This window comes from Aquila chrysaetos, chromosome 6 (genome assembly GCF_900496995.4).
Source record: "Aquila chrysaetos chrysaetos chromosome 6, bAquChr1.4, whole genome shotgun sequence".
NCBI classification, from domain to species: domain Eukaryota; kingdom Metazoa; phylum Chordata; class Aves; order Accipitriformes; family Accipitridae; genus Aquila; species Aquila chrysaetos.
The window spans coordinates 42,487,686-42,511,667 of NC_044009.1; the positions used below are offsets into that span (position 1 = coordinate 42,487,686).

General features: G+C 45.8%; 1 protein-coding gene across 16 annotated transcripts in view; it reads left to right on the forward strand.

Annotated features, from left to right (window-relative positions):
* KALRN (kalirin RhoGEF kinase) overlaps window positions 1-23,982 on the forward strand; it is a 532,819-nt gene that overhangs the window by 428,077 nt on the left and 80,760 nt on the right. For 13 of the 16 annotated variants that reach the window (XR_005932657.1, XR_005932658.1, XR_005932659.1 and 10 more), the window contains exons 34-35: window positions 878-907; window positions 2,488-2,734. Coding sequence is in view for 13 of the 16 variants with exons in the window: in XM_030018367.2 (XP_029874227.2) it covers window positions 878-907; window positions 2,488-2,734 (277 nt within the window). In the remaining 3 variants the exon portion in view is untranslated. Of the gene's footprint in view, window positions 1-877; window positions 908-2,487; window positions 2,735-22,380; window positions 22,668-23,982 lie in introns of those variants that run through there. The other 3 variants (XM_041124231.1, XM_041124237.1, XM_041124236.1) reach the window with 2 other exon arrangements.

Genomic DNA, 23,982 nt, shown 5'->3' on the forward strand with positions numbered 1-23,982 from the left:
GAAATGACTTATTTTTCAAAAATCAACCCGAACCATCTGAAGAAATTTTTTTAATATTCTGGGACATCCTCTGCCTATATAATTGGAAGCGATGGGTCTTGGGATTCTGACTGAACCAGCTCGTTCATGGCTAGACACTGCACATCATACTTAGATAAGCACTTTGAAGACAGGTGAGAGTTAATTCTTTATAGCAAATTAGCTGCTGTGTGATGGCAAACACGGACACCTAGTGGTACTCGAGTGCAGAGCATGTAGATGCTTTAAATTTATCTCTGGAAGAGTAGATACAGCAGAGTGTTTGTTCACAGGTTTTCCCCTAAAAGAAAGAGAGATTTGATTACTTTCAGCGGAATTATCATAGATAGCATAATGTGGGCGAAAGAAAATTTACTTGGCAAGGAGTAGTGAAAGAATTAGGGGAAAATCATCACATTTGGTAAGATTTGTCAGTGTATTTACCAAGAAGTAATCAGGTTTCTTTCTTGTGTCTTAAATATCTCACACCATACCAGATCAGATACCATATTGGATCAAAAAGATTTTCTACTCCTAAATTAGTCCATAGCAAAGAAATCTCAGTAAATATTATAGCAATATCTTATTCTTACCATACCTGGGAATGTTTTTACTCCAGTTACAGGGAGATTATGTCAGTATGATGAATGGTGGGTTTGCTGATAAACTGCATAGCTAGGTGCTAAACTGATCTCTTGTGTGCTTTCATCAACCCACTGAGCTCTTTCTGCCAGGATTAATGCAAGCACTCTGTCTGAATGGCCTCGAACAGCTGCCATGGTTTGTTTTGTTTGGTTTTTCCTATTTATTTACAAATAATCTTTCAGAGAAATATTTCCTTCTTCTTCCCCAAATCTAGCATTTCGTCTACGGCAGAGACACAGGACAGGTGAGAACCAGTCCTTGTCCACTGACCCCTTTCTGTAATTGTAAATATTACGTCTGTGAATGGGATTTCTTTCACACCTGCATTAGACACACAAACCACTATGCCACTGAGTGGGGAGACAGGCTGTTCCCATGGGAGTGTGCATTCAGGGCTGCTTGGGCTAAGATAAGGTATTTTGAGATTGTACCAGCTGAAGTGTGAAGTCTGTAGAGATAAGTGTGCTCTCCTCAAGGGCTTCCCCATTCAAGCTGATAAGCAGATCCAGTTCTTATTGATTTCACAGAGATACTCAGCATCTTACAAGATTTCTCCCAATTCAGTTGGATTTAGAAGTTGTTCTTTTAAAAACATTTTAAAATATGCTTGGGTTTACCTTCATATCCTAAGAAATAGGGAGGTTTATGGTATTACACTGTTTTGAATCAGCTTGTTTACTATTCTCATCTTAATAACTTTTGAATCAGTGGACTAATTCCTATCAAATTTGACACTGAAATAAGGACCTCAAAGATTCGTGCATGCTTCAGGGAAGCAGGCAGCATGTAGAGGAGAAAGACCCAGAAGAGGGCCCCTAATGACAGGCAGACAGCAAGAAATCCACACTACAGAGGAGCATTAAGAAAGATTCCTCACACCAGAAAAACTTAGATTTGTGCTCACACCTTTTTGGACACCAAGAATCAACTTCTGAGATCCAAATCTGTAAGAAAACAAGCTTCATTAGCTCTGCTGCTTGTGCAATCACTTCTTCTGGTTTATTCTGCTATATACACAAGCACTTATATATCCGGTTTCTGGTTATATAGAGACTATAATTAAACACAGACCGGTATTGTTCATCAAGAGTCGCAGGGTGTGAGGCTGAAGGAAAGCAGCAGGTTGCCAGCACTCAGTACGGAAGTAAGATGATACATTTATTCTTAGATACAAATCCTGGAAGTCAGCATATAATCAATCACTCTACGTTTATATATTTACACCTCTGTTTTCCATCAGAGAACATGGGAGGATCTTTTCTGATCTGCCCGGTCAGTATTCCCTAGTCTCCTGAGTAGTCCCTAGAGCAAGTTTGGGAAGATGAGGGCATGTTTCTTGTCTTGCAAAAAATTGTAGCTGTTTCCTCACTGCACTGGTGGCATGTGGGAATGTGTCTAGCTCATGCTGTAGAGGGACGAACTGGAATTTGTCCTGCCATGAGGGCACAGTGCCAAGGAAGCCTGGGCTATTGCCAGTCTAGAAAGTCAGCCCAGAAATTAAAGCAAGAAAAAAAGCAAGGTTTCTGATGGACACTCACAGCTAGAAAATTCACAGCTAGAAAATTCACCCACAGCTAGCATTCAAAAGGTTACTGGGTGGGTAGCTTTGATTTCTCACTTCAGCCCAGCAGAATCAGTTAGAAAGAAGTAAAGGAAACCAGGGCCACAACATGTTGAACTTTGACAAAAGAAATTATTAACTTGGCTTCTAAGGAATACAAATCCTGTCTTTGCCAGTGTAAATATGATGCAAAGATGATTGCCTTCATCCTGCCCTCTCTAACTTCTTTTCCTGTTCTTTTTTTTTCTGTTGAACCTGGGCAGTTGTCTGGAGGGTGTGAACTAACCGTGGTGCTCCAGGACTTCACAGCTGGCCACAGCAGCGAGCTGAGCATTCAGGTGGGGCAGACGGTGGAGCTGCTGGAGAGGCCAAGCGAAAGGCCAGGCTGGTGTTTGGTCCGGACCACGGAGCGGAGCCCGCCTCAGGAGGGTCTGGTCCCCAGCAGCGCTCTCTGCATTTCCCATTCCCGCAGCAGTGTGGAGATGGATTGCTTCTTCCCTTCAGGAAAAGGTAGGCAACAGTCTGGCAGGTTTAAGAGTGTTCCGGATTTCCCCTTTTGTATCATGTAAGTGCAAAGCTGCTTGGGCTGCTCTTGCAGTCGGTGTGGGTAAAAGACTGTTTAGTTGTTAGTGAGTTTTGTTACCAGATCTCTGTGAATTGGCACAGCGCTAGCCTAACTCCATTTCCATGAATCAATGTTTGTACGTGTGCGTCTTTTGCTGTGTGGCAATCATTATTGTCTTGAGATTCTGGGTAAAAATAAGACCTTTAAACTACAAAGGGACTGGGTTTAGTGCCTAAAAGCCTAGAGGGAGGGAAAGTCATGCTGTATAGACACCCAGGATGCCCCAAATTCTAGATATGAGTGCCACAGTGCACACTAGTGTGCGGTCATTTAGTATATGCCTGCTGCCTGTCTATTACTGCAAACAAGCCACCGGTGAGTACTGGTACACTCTAGTGACTTGTGAACTGGAGACGTGTGTAATGGCACAGCACAATGGGGAAAGAATCCTTTACAATTAGCATGCAACAAAACGCATCCCTGGTATTATCCTGAGAGCTTGGGCTTCACCCACAATGAATGGTGAAATATTGTTTGTCTCTGTGGTGTCTGTGGCCTATTTAGTTGATGTTCTGTTCTGAGCAATGTGTGTCCCACATATAGCATCCATGCAACCAGGCATAGGAGACGCTCCAGACTGATAGACCAGAACTGGTTCAGTTCAGCGTGGCCAGAGCAGGTCTCCTTTTGGCTTTTCCCCCCACTTTTGGCCACACACAATGTAAGTAAGGTCCAGGGAGGAAAGGCTCCTGTCATCCCACTCCCGACTTCAAACCTGCAACCTGAACTGGCTTTTTAAAAATCTTTTTTCCCTCTGCAGTAAGGGAAATAGAATTTGATCTGTTCTTGTTTAAGCAAGCTAAGCTTGGTGGTTTTGTTTGTTTTGAGAAAAAGCATTGAAACCGGGCTGTAGTCTGTCCTTGCTCCCTGCCTGCACTCCCACTGCCGAGTCTGGGCATGCGGCACACCCCCAGGACAGAGCAGCGCGCTAGGGCCAGGGTCTGCAATCAGAGTTTCCCTTAAGAACCGTCTCATCCAAACCTGGGGGAGGAGAGCTGAGCTTTCCTCTCAGATTTGATCCCCTCAGCAGGTCTCCTTCGGTTAGGTGCTTCCCCTTGCCCCGCTTTGCAAGAGGGAGGAGGTGAAGTCAGTGCTGGCTGTCGGCTCCGTCTGCGGTGCAAACTCCAAACTCGTCACGCACTTCTTAGACCCGCTGCTGCGTCTCCTCCCTGACGCACCCCCGGGGCCCTACCCTGCTTCTGCTGCCCCAGGAGCCTGTCCTAGTCCTCAGCTCTCCTTTGCGAAGCCCTGCAGTTCCTTACATGCAAATTAAATCTGTGAGTAAACAGAAAAGTAAAGCTGAAAATCAGTCTGGTCTGCGTAAGACCAGTCGCTGCCTGGCATGACTCATAGGAAGCCAAAGACGTGTCTGCTGGGTGCATGGTCCAGCAGTCGGGCTTGGGTCCTCTGCTGAAGGACGCTGTGAGACACCACTTCATTTGAGTGCATTAGACCTTTTGCTCAAATGAAACAAAACTAAAAACTGCAGGAGTAGGCTGTGGAAAGGGAGGCAGGAAATCCTGAGGAGGATGGAGACAGGGTGGTGCAGGGGCAGAGGGCTGGCCGGGGACATGGGGACTTTGCTTCCAGCGGGATTGTGTGAGCTTCAGGGCACAATTGCATCGCAGGTACGGTGCGACGGGCGCAGTGCTGGGCTGCAGCTGGTGGACCAGAGCTGACTGATGCCTGGAAGCCACCAGACTGTGTCAGCACAGCGCCGAGCCTGCACTAGCACACTTTGCCTGCCTGTGGGGCAGGTTATCTCACGTAACACACTGCGACCGCTTCCAGGTTGGAGCTGGCTCTTGTCCCATCATCTCCAAACAGGTGCAGAGTGATTCTGGGGCTGGCTGGCTCCAGCCAGGTATTCATGGCCTTTATTTCCTTATAAATCTTTCCCCCTCGGCCTCAGTTTTCTTCCTGCACATACCAAAGCTGTATCAGGGAGCCTCAGTATTAATGGGATCTCCATAAGTGCTGCTAGAAATAATAAAAATAACCACCCAATCCACAATTTTGGCCAGAGTACAGCAAATAAGTTCTGTGTCTAATCAGTTCTCCCTCTATTAGGAAAACAGGAAATTGTTTAAACTGAATGAACAGATGCTGGGAACAAAGAAAGAGGCGTAAGTTAAAAGTTTAAAGGGGAAAATGCAGTAGCCACTGGAAGAGCCTGCTGATGTCATGAGATGCTGGAAGGATTAGCATGATAAATGGCTTCTGACTCTTCAGATTCGTGTCCTTCTCTACTTCCAGTAGCTTTAGGCACGGGTTGGACTCGGAATCCCTTGGTCCAGGCTTCCAAAATTTCTGGCCTTTCTCTGTAACCCAGGATGAAGGCTGGCACATTTTACACCAAATGTTGTCCCCTGTCTGTTTCAAGTATGTAAACATACACAGTTGCAGAAGAGCAGGTTAATAGCTGAATTTTGCTTGCATTTACCAAGACACATAATTCTTTGCTTTTACAAGCACTGTAATTTCAAGAACAGAAAGTGTCTATACTCAAAACATAACACTTCTAATAATAGAATTTGCTATCTATGTTAGAAACATGCAGAGTTTTGACAAGTATTAAAACATAGTTACATCTGCTTAGTGGGAAATGGCAAATTACTGTGTTTGGTCCTATTATAAGTTATGGTGGACTATAAATGTAAATCATGTGGCTCAGAGAAGCTACCTATCGTCCTTGAAATGAAAGAGGAAAGAAAGTAATATGTCAAGCAACACCTGAACAGATGAGGGCTTGAAAGATTTGGTGGGATCACCAGAACATTTTGTAGAGCATCAATGCAAGTCCTCACCAAACAAAAAAATAAGCCTTTTTAAACAGCCTCACTGAAAGCCACTGGAAATAAAAAACCAAACTTCACAACTGAACATGTGCTCTGTCTCTTCCTCACTTTTTTACAGTATTTCTTTGAAAATAGGTAATGAATCAACACAACATCTCGCAAAAGGAAAAACATGGTGTGAATATAAAAGAACAAACCTGAAAGAGACCATTTCCTCCCTTTCATAATGAAATATCTTTACAGATTTCTCTTGTTGTTGATCAGTACAAGCGCAGAGACTTTAAGGACTGGTCTCCCAGCCTTCCATCTGACTGCTGGCTGTGTTCCTCTGGAGGATACACATTTGATTTTTTCATAACTTGACTACAGCTCAGAGCCCAAATATAGTCCTGCCTGTCCTTCCTTTTCAATAATCTGACAGTGTTTGCAATTATCCTCTGTAAAAAGGCAAACAGGTTTCTGGGATTCACCTTTTGCAAGTGATTTACAGATGACTGAGTAAAAGGAACTCATCTGCAGTCTCTGTTACTGTACTCAAGAATTTGTGGGATGGCTTTTTTCTGACTAGCATTCCTAGGAAGGAAAAAGAAAGACCTGTGACACTAGGAATGAAGCTCTGTTTGAACTATCCCACGTGGCTAATTACAGGAAAGCTGTGACTTTTATTCCTGTCTCTTTTACCCTATAATTGAGCTCTAAGGTATTAAGCTATAAATTTCAAATTAAGAGAGAAATCCACATGGATAGAAAGCAATTTAATGACCTAGCCAATATTCATTAAGCACACGGCAACAAGCATATTCCTGGTGTCAGCCTGTTAGCTTTGACTGAGTGATTCTAAATTTGAATTTGGCCCATGAAACATTTAGATGAAATCTTGATCTTATGACCCCACACCCAGCATTTTTCTTGTAACATCAAAGTCACAATGTAATTCAAAGAGTAACAAAGGCTAGTTCTTGCAGTAATTTTAAGCAACCTCTATCACCACAGGAAAAAGAAAGTGTTAACAAAAAAAAAATAGGGTTTTATGGCACTTGTTTTGGACCGATGATATGCAAAGGGATCCTGTTCAGGGCCCCAAACCAGATCCTGCCCGCAGGATACTTGTGTCTGGTACATATCTCTGGAGGAGATGAGGAATATATTTTTTTAGGATGCTATGCAAACATCTTGCTGCGCAGGCAGACGGCCACTTAACAGCAGGGCTTTGGTGGCAGTGGTGGGTCCTTGTAACAGCAAACTGATAAATAGTTGGGTCTCTTCCAACTGAAGAGGGAACATAGGTCTTGCAAGGTGTATGTTAGCAGGGTGAGCATCTCGCCTGCACTTCCCAGCTGGGTCACATTGGCCCTGGTGCATCAGCTGGGAAAGCACCAGACTTTGGGCAGGAGAGACTGGAGTTTCAGTGCTGCTCAAGTGACAGCTTGTCCATTTAGGGGGTTGCCTGTCTGGTCCTACAGCCAGAGAGAGCCTGTGGCTGGTAGGTGCGATGGCAGGCTGGGCTGTGAAAGAAGGAAGCAGAATCAGGATTTAATGATGCCGGTGAGAAGAAGAGTGGTATCAATGAAAAAGAGGTCATGCTGAGACCTGCGGTTTTTTGACCACTCCTTATGGGAAAGAGCAGATAATTTAATGGATTAGTGTATGAAGCTGGTGAGGCTAATCCGGCTCTTGTTGGGGTTGAAAGTCTCTTTCTTCCAGTTCCTGATCTCAGAAGGGTGATCCGTGTAGGGAAAAGCATGATTGTTTCTTTCCACGTCTCTGTTTTTAAGAATGTCTTGGATTTTAGTGGGGGAAAAGAGTCTAGGCTGCTTTTATTGTGTCCCTGTTCCTGTTTAGTATTAAACTGCGATCTGCATTGGCTCACACGCTTTCTCTGTTGTGTTTTAAACAATCTCTGTTGCGAAACTTATTCGATGGTAATGATTCCTGATGTCCTGGGGGAGCTGTGTGAGGACGATTCAGAAGTTTTAGTGCACTGCATTAAACCTTCAGTTGTCCTTGTAGAGGCTGAGAAATTGTTTTTGGTTTTGAAAGTCTTCATTAAGAGCAGTCGATTAAAATGTTTGTAAGGCTCTGAACTGAAGGAAACATTTCATTAGGTAACGCAGTTAATTTAACTGGCACATAAACAGGTCATGGCGTTTCTATTAAGCAAACAATGTTCAGGCTCCCATTGTCAATATAAATACACAGTATTTAAATAAAAAAACAAATCCTCACCTCTGTTCCTAATACCATTCCAACGGGGGTGTTCAGAGTCAAAATTTTGTAGCATAGACTGCCTTTCAAGAGAGGTCACTTGGACCCCTCCTGCCAGCATTTAGTGCCTCATGGCATCCTTGTTACAAGTTCAGGACATGGCTTACGTAGGAAAATCACATCAGGAAAGCTTTTGCTGCGTTTTCACTCCTTTTCAATTATGATAGAGCAGCTGGAAACAAGTCGGCTAACCAGCGTGGTGTAACACGGCAGCTCTCTGTGGGCTGGCACCAAGGGCTGCCAGGGCCCAGCTCAGGCCTACCGCTCTACCTCGGTATACAAGTGTGGCTCCATGCAGTCGTGAAAGGAATGGGAACAGAAAGATGAAAGAACTCAAAACCACTTTGCTATTTCAATCAGGTCACCCTTGCCCTTGTTTTTTTCTCCACTGTGTCTCCCTCCTCTCTCTCATCAAACAGTGGCTGTTTGTCTTCACTTTCACGGCCCTTCACAGCTTCTCCCCACCACATCACTCCTTTCTACCTCAGTGAGCAATGTCTGCCCCAGTGCTGGAGAGCTGGTGATGCCTCGCTCCCCTACCTACTACTGTCTTTTGATCCTAGACCTCTGTGCTTTCTCCTACTTCATAGTGACCCCGTGGAAGAACTCAGATACCATAAAGTGTCTGTCCTTGGTGTTGTTCATGCTTACACCTTCTCCTGGACTCCGTTATCTCCCAAATAATAAAAAAAGAACAAATATTTAGCAACAGTTGGCAATATGGGTGACGAGATCTGATTTTCATTGTTTCTAAGAGGTAGGCCAAGTCAAGCCCGAGAGGATGAGCCGTACCTGTGTAGGGGTATTCATATCACTATGACTGTAGCTCTACCAGGGATTTTACCTGTTGGGTACATCAGTACATCAGGAAGACAAATTACACTAACAAATCCTTGCATAGTCAAGCCCTAGAGGCAGCAGCAGTCCAAGCACCACCTGAGTAACTAGATAAGCTAGGCACAGCCCAACCAAGCATGGCAAATACTTGTCCTCCATGGTAAGTCTCAGAGCTACAAGTCATGGATGCAGATTGTATGCGGGCTGTTGGAGCCATGTTCTGATGGCTTGTGAATACCCATATGTCTCTGACGTGGTATCTTTATTTCATTATTTTGCCTTATTTTCAGTATGGCATCACTGCTTTGTTATCTAGTCAAAGCAAAAGGCCTCCAGTGCTCTACCTGGAACTTTGTTTTTGTGGAGAAGTACAATTTTGATGAATGCTTTGATAAAGCAGGAGAGGCTATTTTGGGGGAAGTTGCTTTGCTTTTGTACAGTGGATTTTTATTATTTTAAACACAGGAGTCTTTGTTTAAAAGAGAGAAGGCCTGCAAATTTTCTTGTTTACTTTGACTTTGCTTCCCCTTCTGACAGGGGGTAAAACTTTATCCACCTAGTCCCCTGTCAGCTTAACCCCAAATTTCACTGTACAATGTCCGTGGTGGTTTTTTTACTGAAAAAAAACCCAGCGTGTGTGTGTGAATTTAAAATGCTGTGGCCAACTGAGCTCATCAAGAACGCCAAAGGGTTCAGCACCTGGTCTGGCAGGGAAACTGGGGGGAAACTCAGCAGTGGTACACATAGTGCTGTAATCCACACATACTGTGACCACAAATGGTCTGATCAGGATTAGACCATTGATGCTGTAATGTTTGGACACGTCACCATTTGTTGGGCCTGATTCTCCGATGTGGGACCAGCCTACCTGCTTTTCCTGCTGCTTCTTCCATCCTTGTCATAGGTCACCCTTGCTGCGTGTGTACCAGGAGCAACTTGGGGAGTACAGCAAATAGGGAGAGCACATGATAAAACTGGGCAGAATTCAGTAGCTGGTATTACATAAAGGTCAGGGCACCTGAGCTAAAGGTTTGTTCTGGCATTACAGTTTCTGACAGCTTTATTATTGTGCAATTCATGCTCAGTTTTCTAATGCATAGCTTACAGCACCTTTGGGACCTTTGCTTAATTTGGCCGGCAGGCTTTCAGAGAATACGGTTTCCTGGTAGTGGATATCATATTGATCACCTGTATCATCATTAACATACTGGCACTGTCATCCCAGGCTGTGACTGAGTATGGGATAGAATTGCTGCTTATCGAGATAATAAATCATGCTGATTTTAGCATCACATTAGTCGAGGCCAGCTAAAAGAAAGAGGAAAAGTGGCAGAGAAACCCTAATAGTGGTCAAATGGGAAAGCGTCAGCAAAAATGTAGTGCAAGATGTTTCCAAACTGTGTGGACCTGTGAGAGGACAAAAACATTCACATTTCAGAAGGGTTAAATGCTAGTCTCTGTGGAAGGAAGCGACGACCATGGTGTATTGCTGCTGCGCAGACTCCTGTCAACACTGCGCAGAGTGGTGCTCGTGAGATGTCTATTTCCAAAATGAAAAATCTTCTCTCTCAAGATAAAGGGTCAGTTGTTTCCTGTAGATATGCTTGTGGGTTTTTGTTGGAGAGGCAGTTTTTGAAAGAGGGTGCAGTTACTCATTGCAGCGCTTCTGTTTTGTGGAGAGATGGTGGTTTGGCAGGTCCAGGGTTGGGTGGTGGAGCTCAGCGTACAGCTGGCCAGGCAGACTGAGTCTCCTTGTCGAGGACTGGAGATGTAGGGAGTGAGGGGAAGGGGGAGAAGGATTGCAGCTCTAAAGAGGCTTTCTCCTACCGCCTCTCTGGACCTGTTTCTTCTCTTCACTTGCCTTATTTCTGTCTGTCTGAGGTGTTGAGAGCAACACTCAGGCGGACGTGGCTAAGCATTTGAAGATGAGGCAGAGAAGAAGTGACTCGGCAAGACATAGCCATGCATTCTCCCAACTCTTTGATGTTTCTCTAAGACTCTCACGTCCTGCTGAAGTTTGTTTGTAAAGTCACTGTTAGAAGGCATTTTCGTGCTTCCCCACAGGAAAAAAAAAAATGTAATGCAGAGTCCCTCTATGCATTAGGCTCAGGACCGCATTTCCTCCCATAGATTCTCTGGAAGACCAGGGTCATAAATTCTCCATGCCCTCCTGGCTCTCCTGCATGCCTTCCCGGCCTTCTTTCTTAGGGCCAGCCCATGCTTTCCGGGGCCAGGTTAAGCCAACTCAGATATTCAGGGGTCTGTGCAATAGGACAGGGTTGTGGTCCTCAGCGCAGGTGTTGAGAAGCCCCAGAGCACCCCTTTGCCTATTCTGCAGAGAAGCAAGAACCTCCTTCCTTGGCTGCAGCTCACTCACAGACAAAGGAGAGGTCCCAGCCGGTCCCTGCTGCCAGGACCTAGCTGCATATGGGTGGCCACAGCCATCTCCTGGCCCCACGAGCCATCTGAGAGGGAACAGTCTGAGAGGACTTCAGCTATGCATACCTGGACAGACAAGACTGCACTGGTCCTATTTTCCCAACTTGTCTTCAGAGACATGCTGGAAAAGGAGTCTTTAATTTTTATTGCTGACATATTGATGTCCCAACTATTGGGACATCGCAAAGGCCAAAGACAGTTCTACTGAGTAAATACTATACTTTTAATTCATTAAGTGAGATAGTTTCCTAGAGTAATGGGGACTGTGCAGCATCTCATATGGTCTGAGGAAGACCAGAGGCATCTTCCATACAAAGGACCCTAAGCCAGGGAAGGTCCGTCCTGCCCAGTCCCCAGCTTTCCCAGTGATCCCAGCACATGTCCTTTCACAAAATGGCTGAGCTCAGCCTTCCCTTGTGTTAGTAGTGTCAGAGCAGAGAGAGGGGCCTTTGAAGGGACTCCGCAAAAAGTGCTGTTTGAGTCTGAGCAATGGTTGTTGTACTGGTAAAGGACTCAGGATCCTGCTGTGGTACAGAGGTTCAAGAGACCAGGTCAGGTCAGGTATTATCCAAGGCTCTCTGCACAGTTATCCAGGGCAGGCACCTACTGAAAATGGTCTGAATATGATGCCTGTTTCTTTTTATTAATTGCATAGGAGCCTTATAGATGCCTTCTGTTTCTTCTCATCCTTGGAGCGGTGGTACCTTGGTGCATTGCAGACCCCAGAGCAAGCAGATGGGGTAGAGAGTTCAGTTTGTAGCATGAGGTTTTATACTAGCTCTGACCTGAAGCCAGCACCATAACATCTCCATGCCTCTGCCCCACTAGTGAAAAACAAGCAGCTCAGAGGAAGGGTATAAAAATAGCTCCTTGAATAAAATCTATTTCCTCTGTATTTAGTTGTGTGTCTTGAAATACATGTAGCGTGTTGGGAAGGGGGGAGTTATTCTGTAGCGCTTGGCCCATCAAGCTAACAGGAAGGTCATCCTGAAAGAGCAACAGGAGCATGTGGATGGCTTGCGTCTTGTGTTTCCTCTGAGGCCAGACTAAATTTAGCAGATTCACAGATGGACATCGGACGGTAATCCATCTGGGACTGCGGGGAGAAGAGTGGGATCTGGGTTGTTTGCCTAGGCTTTTTGCTGTGTAACCAGCTTCAGTGAGCCACCATTCATTATTATGTTCCTCATGGTTTTCTGCCTCGGTCAATATGCAGTAACTTACTGCCTGATCCTTTTACCTGAAATGTTTAAGGTTTAAGCATGAAGGAAAACTAAACTGCTGGTTCTGGGTTCATGCCTAACATGCCTACTAACTTAAACTCAAACTGTGGATGTACTTTTTAATAGCATCGTCACAAAGGTTGGACCTGTAACTGGTACTTGCAAGAATTGCAGTAACACAATTGATGATTTCATCTTCCCCAAAATGTTGCCTCCTCACTCTTTCAGCTTCCAGACAGTTAATGGGACTAATCCTAAATGCCGTATTTGCACTCTGCAAGGCCTGTACACTGCTGGGCTGGTCCTTCCATTGCTAATCTTAAACAAATATTTTATGAGTATGTTTTGAAGTGAACTAGCTCTGCTAAAAATCCCATTTCCCTGACCAGTCTGAGTCAGAGACAGGCAAACTGCAATGCAAAGCACATGTGTATTAAATAATGTATTTCAAGTAATTGAAATTATGCTTCTGTATATCTTCTTCAGCACACTGCACAGATTTGATATACCGATCCTGACACAAGAAGCCTGATTCTCCGGTCATTGACGCAATCATTTTGTCAGAGCAGCTATTCCCAGGTTACACATTTTGCAAAAGAGCCTGAACCAATGTCAACTTAGCTTAGTTCAGATTAATCCCAAATTCTAGAAAGTAGAGTTAATGTTATTGTCACTATGATGGTCTAAAAGTCATGGGCAGGAGGTTATTGACATAAACACCAGTGTATTTTTTTCCATTCATATTAACTGGTCTCATAAAGGATATTATCTCTTCTTACAAAAGTTGCCTTTAACTCCAGAATTGTATTTTTCTTTTCTCTAAGGCAGAGTCCATATTTGACTAGATTTTCCTTAAATCTATTTAAATAAGTCTCTTACAGTTCGGAACAGCTAAAGAACAGTTCCCTTGGTCATTATAAGAGGTTAAACCATTCTTGTCTTTGGTTGTCCTCAGCGTTTATTAAAAGGCTCTATTTTACATATGTAAAATACATATGTATTGTTCATAAATGCACTGAAGAATTATTGATTCTGCAGAATTGTAATGCAGTGAAATAAGTATTTTCATTCTTTCTAGAATTTGCAAAATACATATTACATTTCTGGCAGCATAAAAAAAAAATGAGGGATAATCACTTGCATATTGCAGTAAAGGTTGGGATGGCATTTTTTCTGTTTTCTAGACTAGGGAGGAACACTGAAATCTTTCAACTCAAGATGTGCTTTTTAAAAGTATTCTTAGGTCTTCATACATTTTGGTTTTACTCCTTCCAGACTGTACCCAGCTCTTAATTTTCTCTGCAGATTTCATGTATCTTTAGAATTTTATGTTAATAGCTGCATTTTGCCAAGGAATGTATACCCAGTTTACTTGGAAATCTATCATGGGAATTGCATTTAGGTATCAGAGAACAGATTCTGGCCTTAAGAGCCAAATGGCATTCTTCAGAAAAGCACTGAAGAATTTATTAACTCTGCAGGACTCTTACTCAGTGAAATAAGTACATTTTTCCTTCCACGGACTGCAAAAGTCAAATTAGGTTTCATGCAGTGTAAAGGAATCAGGGTGCTCTTGCTGCAAAGGAAGGCCATTCTAACCCATGAAAAAGCTTAGTAAAAAAAAGTTTTGTCCATGGATGGCAGGGTAAGGTAGTTCAGGCTTTACACCCCAGTAGTCTTCACGGCCATTGCACATCTGTTCAGACAGATCTGCTGTAGCTGTGCTATGCATACACAGTGCTGCTCCACAGGACAACTGGGAAGCTGGGAGCTATACAAGTTCTGCAATGTTCAATCTGCTACAGCCTTTCCTTATTTCAAAGATGTGTCTTTCTGTATGTGAAGATGCAAAAATGCACATTCCACTCCCCATCAGCTTGCTGATTGCCATCATAAAACATGCTACAGGACATGCAGGCACAACAGAGACGGGCCTGATCTCAGCAGCACTGGGAGCTGGTGCTTCTCTCTGCTGAGTAACAGATAGTTGGCCAGATGGAAGTACCCATTTTGTCTCACACGGGGACCTCTTTGAGCATCAGATATGTGTCCTGTGCCTACCCGAGCAGCCACGATCTACCATAGTGAGTGGGATCACTGAGACCAGGAGATAGTGAAACAGTACAAGTGATGCAACCACCATATACCTTGAGATTTTTGCAGTAAAATCTGAACAATAATGACAGGAGAACCAAGGCAGATCAAGGAACTGATCTGGGCTAAAATGAACCTTTTTTTTCCACCCTAGGTTAATTTTAACCTGGATCCGTTTGCGGATCAGATTCACTGTGAGGCTGCACAAACATTTCTGTTGGCACAGGAGAAGTGGCAGGAAGGAGCAGGCACCTGGGAGAGACAGAAAAGGCAACAAAGGGTTTTGGCAGGGCTGTTGGCTCTTGACAACTCAAAGTGCTCATGGAACTATCATATAATGTGGAGCTGTTACATACCAAGAGATGGGCTGAACATAGGAATTAAGAAATACTCCATGACATCATGTACTTGTCCTTCTCACAGAAAGACAGCAGGTTTTTCTGTCCTGTGGTGACTGGAAGTGCCAATGTGTAGAAGTCCAGCTTTTGGCAATGTCTGATGATACCAAGCAGAAAGGGGATTTCTAGAGTATTTGGTGCTAGACTAGCATTCGCTCACTGACGTTCCCAGGAGCAGCATTCCTGTACAGGACATCAGCAGAAATCCTGCCTGCCAGAGAGCTAGCATCCTAAAAATGCCCTTATTGCTAGTGTGTGGACACTAAAGAATGAAAGCAGGCAGAGGTGCTCCACACTGATAAAAGCAGAGGGGTTGTTTTGTAGCCAGTCATTCCACCAGCTGATAAAACCAGCCTAAAAACTATTTTTTTTTTCTCTAATTCTCTGCACAGCAGGCTCCCTGTTATGTGTGCCCTTTTTATTTATACCTGCCATAAGTTTCAATAACAGCTTTACAGATTCTTTTATGCTTGTCTTAGATCTGGTATTGTAAATCAGAAAGCTTTGCCATCCTAAACATTGCCTGGTAAGAACTCCTCTGCATTCTTTTTACCCTAGAAAAAAAGGGAAATGGAAAATAAAGTTAATGCAATAATTTGGCCCAAATAAATAAAAGCTTTTACAATATTGACATTGAATTTTATTTAATTCCAGTCCAATTCCTCCAGACTGGCCAAACAGAGAAAATTTTCTCTCTAACTAGCAAGTGGTGTGTGCCAGTTTTTTAATTTTTCTTTTAGCTTGCCTTGAACCATAATTGTGTTCGATACTGGGCGGGGGATAGGTGGTGAACAGAACTTGCAATTTTCTGCAAAACATCTCAGGAAAATAGTCTGAATACTCTTCCCCAAAAAAACCCAAACAAACAAAACAAAACAACAACAAAAAAACCCCCAAACGGGTAACAACTTACTCTAAGAAAGGAGAAATGCCATTTAAAGAGAAAATTAGCTGTGGTTTCTACCATCCAAATAGAACAACCTCGGGCAAGTTGAGACAGGCAGGTCAGGAATACTTTTGTTACACTATTAGGCTGTAGTTGCTAAAACAACAACTCACCTTTGTCATGCACAAGCGGGTGAGGCTCCTGTTTGTCTTGGAAAGCAGACCATGATGGGCTGAGATAGGCTCATGATTTCCCCGCTGAGGCCCAACACAGTAAGACAGGAGCCAAAACATGTCCAAAAGGCAGCGCTTTAATGCTTTGTGTCTTCCATCATTGGGTATTGCAGTAACTCCCAAAGATACGCCTCTGCTCTAATGGAGGTAAGTGCTTCAGGAAATGAGCACAAAACCTGCTTTAAATTTTTATTTCACTCTTTTCTGCTGAAGGGTTGGGGTTTTTATTCTGACCAGTAGCTTGTTCAGGATGTGTCCACCATCCAGCATAGCTCTCCAGCAACTAATCAATACCGTACTAACGTAATGTGGTACGTGGCTCCACTTACTGGACCTCTTATGGTAAACTGGTTTGTGAGGTGAGGCTCTTTGCTGCAGCCTCATCAGAGCATAACTTATCTGGTGGTACTGCTGGTGGGTCAGACAAGTCCTCTCTGCTCACACAAGACCTTGCTGAAGCAGTAGAGCCAGTCCAGGGGCAGATGAACCTGTGCTGAGGTCTTGGAGGAAGGCAGCGAGGCAGGACTGTACGCCAGCTTCTAACTGTTTTCATAAGCAGCTCACTGCAAGCAAATGGTTACTACTTAGGAAAGAAGCCGTATATATAGTGGAATTGGTCCTGTGCCCAGGAAACCAGAGAAACCAGAGGACAATGTAGGAATCTGTTCTGAGATATCTGAGAGGCAAAGTTAGGCTGGAGGTTGAAGGGACACATGTGTTCTGCAGGTCTGTTCTGCTCCTGAGAGTGGGTGAAACTCTCCTAGATTATACCTATGTGAATATTTTGGGGCAACTCTAAGTTCCCTTGAAACAGACTGAATCACATGAAAGCAAGCGTATATAACTTATTCTGCAGTCTGCTTTACAGCCATCCACCTCGTGCTGTTTATTTGATGATCTTTTTAAGATACTTTTGGGGATAAGTCTCCAAGCAACTTCTCTTTTTTTCATAGGCTCTTCCTTCCTTATAGGATGCAGAGAGAGAAAAAAGATGGGATGTAAATCAGGAAAGAAAGTTACGCTAATGTCAGTAGGGGACTTCTGAAGTTTGGGAGAGGTGGCTTGTGCAGTACATAAAGGTGAGGTCCATCTCAGCAGAGCAGACAGGTCTGGCTGTGGCCTTTAAGGCTTTACAGTAGAGTTGGTGGGCCAGGATGCTGTTTGGCCATGGCAACTCTTCTAAGTTGCCATAAACCCATCCCATGCTGACACGTACAGCAGAGGGATCAGGAATGATATATTCTAACATTTGCTGAACATATGCCTACACTGCAGTTCAGCATGGAGTTTGTGCTGGACTGTCTATATTTCTTCTTAATTTGTTTGTTTTAGCTAGTTGAGAATGTTCTTTTTTTACCCACCACTGTGCTGAACCGAGGAGCCAAAAACCTCTCCTTGGAGTTGTGCTCCCTTGTGCCAGGAGGGAATATGAGTCTATTTATTTATTTATTTTAAATTTATTTGATCTGTTTTAATACCCAATAAAGTTGTTGTTTTTTCCAACTGGCATGACAAGGCTCTGACTATTTTTAAAGAATGTGGTTCATTTGATTTAATCTAATGAATGTTTAGTGCTGTTGAAAATAGCTGGAGCCGGAGCCAAGAATAATGTACTGAAATGTGCTGGTTGAGCAAGGACTGCTTCACTCTGCCAATCTGCTTTCCCTCCAATTGTTCAGATTTACCTGGTTTTGCGAATAGCATTTGCAGGCAAGACATATGGATCAATGTGCTTTGTAATACTAAATCTAAAGACCGATAATGTCAGAGCCGTATTTTGCCACAGTCATTTTGAGACGCATCAAACAATAACAAGTCTTCTTGCTGTTCAGTGTAGGATGTCTACCCTCTCTTTAAAGGGAACGTGAAATGCTAATACCCTTTTATTGCACACAGGAAAATTGAGGCATGAAATGGTCATTTTTTCCCCTAAAGTCACCCAGAAAGCAAGGGGGAGAATCAGTAATGAAGCTAGTCAGCTAGCATCTACTGGGGTCCTTAAGCTGCTGTGTAACTCTTGATTTCTCCATGAGCTGAAACTAGACCATAGTCAGAAAAAAAATTCTGCTAAGTCCTTGCTCCTGGTGTTTCTCACTGACTGGTTCTCGGCAAATCCGTGTTTACTGTCCTGACTGCAATATCTGAATTGCTCTGCAGAGGTACCTAACGCTCCCTATTAACAAAGCTTAAATTTCATGCATGTCCGTGCGCCACCTGATTATGTCTCTGCAAGTCATGTCACAGGTTTAAATGCTGTATTTAAAACTGTACAAATCCATCCTCCTTTTGCCATCTATGAGTTATTTCTGTTAGATAGCTTTCTCCCTATTCCTTCATAAGAAATCAGTAGCTAATACTTAAGCTTCATTGGATTAAAAAAATAAATCAGCCATAATACATCTTACTCCGTGATAGTGGTGCCCGTAGGGATGGATTTCCTGCAGAGATCACTTTACACCCTAAAGCACAATGTAGGATTGACTTGCATGAGTAATGAACAGATGCTCTTGACGGCTATTACATTATTCATCTCTCTGTATATGTGATGGGGGGAAGGAAACAGCACCTGTTACTATGGGAGAAATGCTGTCGCTGCTGTTCTGCATTACAGACCTCCAGGGCAATCTGGGCCAGGCATATTTCACTGCATTTGTGTTGACCCAAATGAAGCCACGCCAGTTTACATCCACTAGTTATTTTGCCCTGTGTTTCACTCAGATAGGTCCTTCAGTTTATAACCTAAGTAAATGAAATAGCTGTTGCAGGTATGAGGGAGCACTGGAGACAGTGTAAAAATTTATAAGGTCCATCTTTCACCCCAAATTTTGCACAAGAGGACTGGGTATTAGAGCTTATTTCCCCTCTACAGCAAAAATAATTTGTACAGACTCTCTCAGATTTCATATGAAAGCAACTCATATACCTGGGGACTTTCTAAAGGTGTATTTAAGAGCAGACAGAACTCATTTCCTCATCATCCTGACATTAGACTGAGATTACTTCCCTTCCATCATCTGCGTTGCACAGGGCAGCACGCTTGGCCCGTGGTACAGGCACACTGCTAATAGCTTCAGATGCAGCAAGTCGGGACCCTAAAATTTTCTTGGCCACGCCACTGCAGATAACAGCGGTTGTGTTGGAGCATGGTGCCAGGAGATGTTTCCTCGAAGAATTCCTGTGACTCAGGCATAGGTTAGAGCAAGGGCAGGAATGTTTTCTTTGCCAGGGGACATACAGGTTATTCATGGACCGCAGAGTCACACATTAATGCACCCTGTCCAATAATAACATGAAAAATATAATGTGAACATAGGAAGTGAGGTTAAGGACCCTTCCTAGTCACAGGCAAGTGCCTCCCCACCCCTCACCTAGGGCAAGCGGACGGTGCAGATTTTTCCGCCCCATGTGATCTCTGCAACACTTCTACTTCCCAAAGGCTGACTCCCTACTTGAAGCTAAAGGCTCAGTGCAGTTGACCACATAGTTCCCACCGATGCTGATGAGAGAAGTCTTCCTCATCCGGGGCTGAAGCTGAGCTAGACTGTGCCCACAGCATGTCTCATCTTCTGTTTTATAGGAGCTAATTGATATGATGTGATTATTATGTCTTTCAGTCATATTTCATTTTGTGAAATATTTATTGCGTGTATAATTCATCAGTGAATATACATAGATATACATATTTTTAAGGAGTAACTTTTTAGATGTAACCTTCACAGTATTACTAGAACTGTAGATGGTGGGGGGGGGGGGGGGTGTGGAGGCAGGGAGAGCCTGCTTCGCCCCTGAATAAAGACTTCAGTTCTGTTTTAATTAAGCAAACAGTTTTTCAGAGCTGAGATCGCACCTTAATTATGTTTTCAAGCTTGGCTGCGATTGCAAGAGCTACAAACTTGTTTCAAAACCCTCCTGAGAGTCTCGGACCTCCCTGCCTCTGCGCCGTTTCCTTGGAACTTCACCCCCGAGCACAGTTTTCTTGCTGTGCCTTTGGCGTACCCCGCACCACAGTTCTCAGCCGCTCTCTCTCGGCCCGGCGGCTCAGACAGACCCTCCTCGAGTGAGATCCGCCGCCCCCCCCCGCCGCGCTGCGGGCGGCCGGCTTCTCCCGCCGCCGTGTCGGGGTTTGCCGCTAGATGTCCCCGCCAGCCCCTCCAACCGCCCCGCGCCGGGGGTCCCGCACCGCCCTCCCCGCCGCCCGGCCTGCTGCCGCCGAGATGGCTCCTCGCAGCGGCAGGCTCTTCCGAGAGTCGCGGGGATTCAGGGGTGAAGTGCGACTTTTAGGATGTTTCCCAGTTTCTTAAATGAGGAGTCTTAAACGTTACGATGACTTTTAAAACCTACCAAGAGGAGGGTTCTGGCGTACTAGGCACTGTGTAGGGACTGGTCCTGCCTCAGAGCTCGTATCGCCCATCCAGGCAGATGCCACACAAACTGCAAGATGCCAGTGAAGAGCGTGCTCATCTTACCCCTTTTTTCTGTTTGCACGAAGCAGGCTGAGTTTAGGCGGGAGGCGGCCAACCCATAGGGCAGAGGGTGGATGTGGTATGAGAGGGTGGATTAGAAAAGAGAGAGATGCTGTACGAAGGAGCAAGCAGAGGAGAAGTGAAGAGCTGCCTTCTCAAAAGAGCCCCGCTACGAGACTCCTGAATCACTCAGAGGCCCTAAGCTGGTGCCTTCTTAGTGCCTGGCACTTCAGGTAGCCGAAACAGCCACCTGGAGAGCTGCTGCCTGGGGTGCCATGGCAGGGACAAATGCTCTGTAGGGAAGGGGAGAGGAGCAGAAGGGTGGGAGTGTCCTAGCTGGTTCCCCTCTTCCTTCTCTGGCTGCAGCTGCGGTTTCTGCTTTCCAGTGAGACGTATTATCTCCCTGCTACAGGCACAAGAGCCCTGAGTGCACCCCCGAGACATTCCTTTGCATCTCCCAGATAGGCAAAGACCCAAGTCAAAGAAAGACACAACACACAGCAAAGTGGAAAGAGAGTCAAGGTTTCCTTCATTTTTATATTGCAAAGCACCTTGGTGCTCAAGGGCATTGGCAGGAAAATTTTGCGCTGCCAGGCTTGTTATAAGGTTGCCAGTCCTTCCAGTGAGGCTGTAGTCGAAGAACAGTTGCTACAGCACAGCCAGAGTGAAGCAGGAAGGTTTCATATCTGCCGCTGTGGTGGAGGGAGTCTCCCAGTGAGGGTCTCTGGCACTCTGCTGGCACCAGGTACTGGGGTCCTCTGCCAGGATGGCTCTAGGGTCCGCAGCATCCCACCTGGCAGCTACATGAAATCACCCAGCACAGGCCTCCCCCTGGGCCAACAGCACCCACTACGTAGGTACAACCCCACGTGGGTTTGTGAACTCTGTGCTGAAGCCACAGCCCTCACCTCCCGTCCAGAAATGGCCCTTGGCCCCACAGGACTGTCGCTTACTCCAAAGCCATTACGCAGCATACCAAAAGCCTTAGTCCAGATGACCAGTCTGTGGCATTGGTACAGCCATGCCTGCTCAGGCGAAGTCCTGGCACACAGAAGCACAAAGCACGGCGCATCTCCCCTCTGCTGTTCCCTCTCAATACGTATTTATGCCTGGGAGAAGCAGCTTGTTGGGTTTGTTCAGCTTTCGATGCAAGAATACAAAACTATGATGCTGCCGCTCTGGAATCCTGCCTGACCTCTCCTACCAGCTGCCTCCAGCAAGGTTCGGGAGGTTTTTGGCACCTCCAGTTTTCCATGCTTTAGGTGGGAAATCCTAACATAACAGGCTGGCACCTTCCAAAGCAAGCTGTGCTTCTGGATCTCGGGCATCTTGGTCCGTGTGTTGGAAGGGTGAGCATTTACCCTACAGTGCTTCAGGTGGGTCTCCTACCACAGAAAGCAGACAGGCAGAGCGGTTGGGATCACAACAGGCTGGTTAGCGTTTTCAACTAGTTGTAAAAGGTTTTAGCTGTCGGATGCTTAAGCTAAGGAATGGCATTGGGAAAAAAGAAGTTGTGAACTTTAAAAAACCCCACAGCAATACAAGCTTAGCCTTTTAAAGACTTCGGAGGAACCCCCCTCCGCAACATATCAGAGCTTTAGCAAACTTCCTCCCAGGCAGTTTTTATTTCTTGCTGCCGACTTGGGATGCCGCCCCCGCGGCCGCCGCCGCCTGCCCGAGCAGCATTTTTCCCCCTGAAAACTCGTTTTCCTTCCAGACAGAGGCGGGAGCCCCGTCTCGCCGCAGGCCCCCTTCCCTCCCCGGCCGCGGGTGCGGGTGCGGGCGCGGGCGGTGCGCGGCCGCGCAGGGCGCTCCGCCCGCCGCCGCCCCGTTGCATAAGGCGGTGCGGTGGCCGCGGGCCGCGCTCCGCCTCGCTCCGCGCCGCTCCGCCCCCGGAGGTGCGCGCCGGGCACGGCGGGGACAGCGGCTGGTGGGCGCCGCGGCCGCGGGCGGCTCGGCCGCTTATCACGGCTGGTTTTAAATATTTTTTTGGCTTTAGGGTCTTTTTTTTTTTTTTTCTTTTTAATTGTGATTTGTTTTTTTTTTTTCCCAAGCGGGCCGGTGGCTCTTTGCCATGAGCAGCCCGAAGGCAGCATGAAAGCGGGCAGGCGCGGCTATCCCGCCCGCTCCGGTGTAGGATGGCTTTTGGCGAAGTGCTGCTGCTGCTGCTGCTCCTGCAAAGGTCGGTGGGGCCCGGGGGTGCGGGGAGCGGTCCCCCGGGGGGCCGGGGCAGGCGCCGGGGGGCCGGGAGCTCAGCGGTTCCCTCGGCAGGACAGCATCCCCCCGCCGCCTGCCCGCTCTGCCCCGGGGACAAGCGGAGGGAAGGGGCAGGGGAAGGCGGAGAGCAGCCGGGCTCGGCGCCCCGCAGCCGGCTTGGCAGAGCGGGTGCGGCCGGGACACCCCCCCGCCCCGGCTCCCGGCGCGGCGGGAGCCCCCTCGGCAGGGAGCCGCGGGGCCGCTGCCCGGAGGGGCGGGGGAACCGGCCACGGGCATCGGGAGGGAGAGGACTAAAGTTGACAGGATACATTTTAGCTTTGCTGGTAGGAAACACCCTGGGACTGTAGGTCAATAGGGCGGGGAGAAATATTTGCTTAAATGAGATTTTTTTTTTTTTTCTCCTTTCTAGTCTTTCTTGGGCTTGGATAGGAGCAAAATGCTTTGAAAACATCTGTTTCTCACAGTTCAGAAATCTCTGAATGGTGATGTGGGAAGGTCTGGTGAAGCTGGCTGAGCTGAAACGTTAAGAGAGATGTGGGAAAGCCACGGCAGCTAGAGCACCTTGTAAAAATAAAATAAAAATCTGGGGTTTACAAGGAACAGTGCAGCTCAGATGCATTGACTGAAGATTTCCCAGCCTGCAGTCTTTATGCTGTGATATGGCTCTTGAACTTGTTCTGGATAATGTGAGTTTTTTTAAGATCTGTGTGTGGTATTTCAGTGTTTCCTGTTCTCTGAATGGCCAAGCAAAAATGTCCCAAACAAAACTTGCCTTTTCTTTTGTTTTGGGTCCTTTGTTTAAAACAAAAGCTTTTAAATGCCGTTTTTTGGTAATTGTGGAACCTGCTCATACATCCCCAGATAAAGATGACTTTGAGGATGGGTGGGCTTACTGATTTCTTGAGGCACACATTTGCAGTGCAGGAGCCCTGTTTCCCCAGTTATTGAACTAGAGTCACGCTTCTGTGGTGACAGCAGCAGACTAGTTGGTGATGGAGTTTGCCATGATTTCATAAGACATTGATCTTTTTCAGCCTGGGGAGAACACACTACTTCATGCCAAAGAAGTGACTCGAGGTCAATGCACAAAACCCTGCTGTTTTGCAGCCTTTAAGAAGGAACGTGTAACCCCGTTGTAGGGGTAGGGCTGCTAGCAGAAAGGTTGTGGTTCTAAATTACTGTGAAAGCCAAGACTCTCGGACAGCCTGTGCTTTAACATGTTGGCCCATGCAGCAGGTTGGAGCAGTATTCAAGCTCTCTGACAGGGCTCTGGTCTTTAA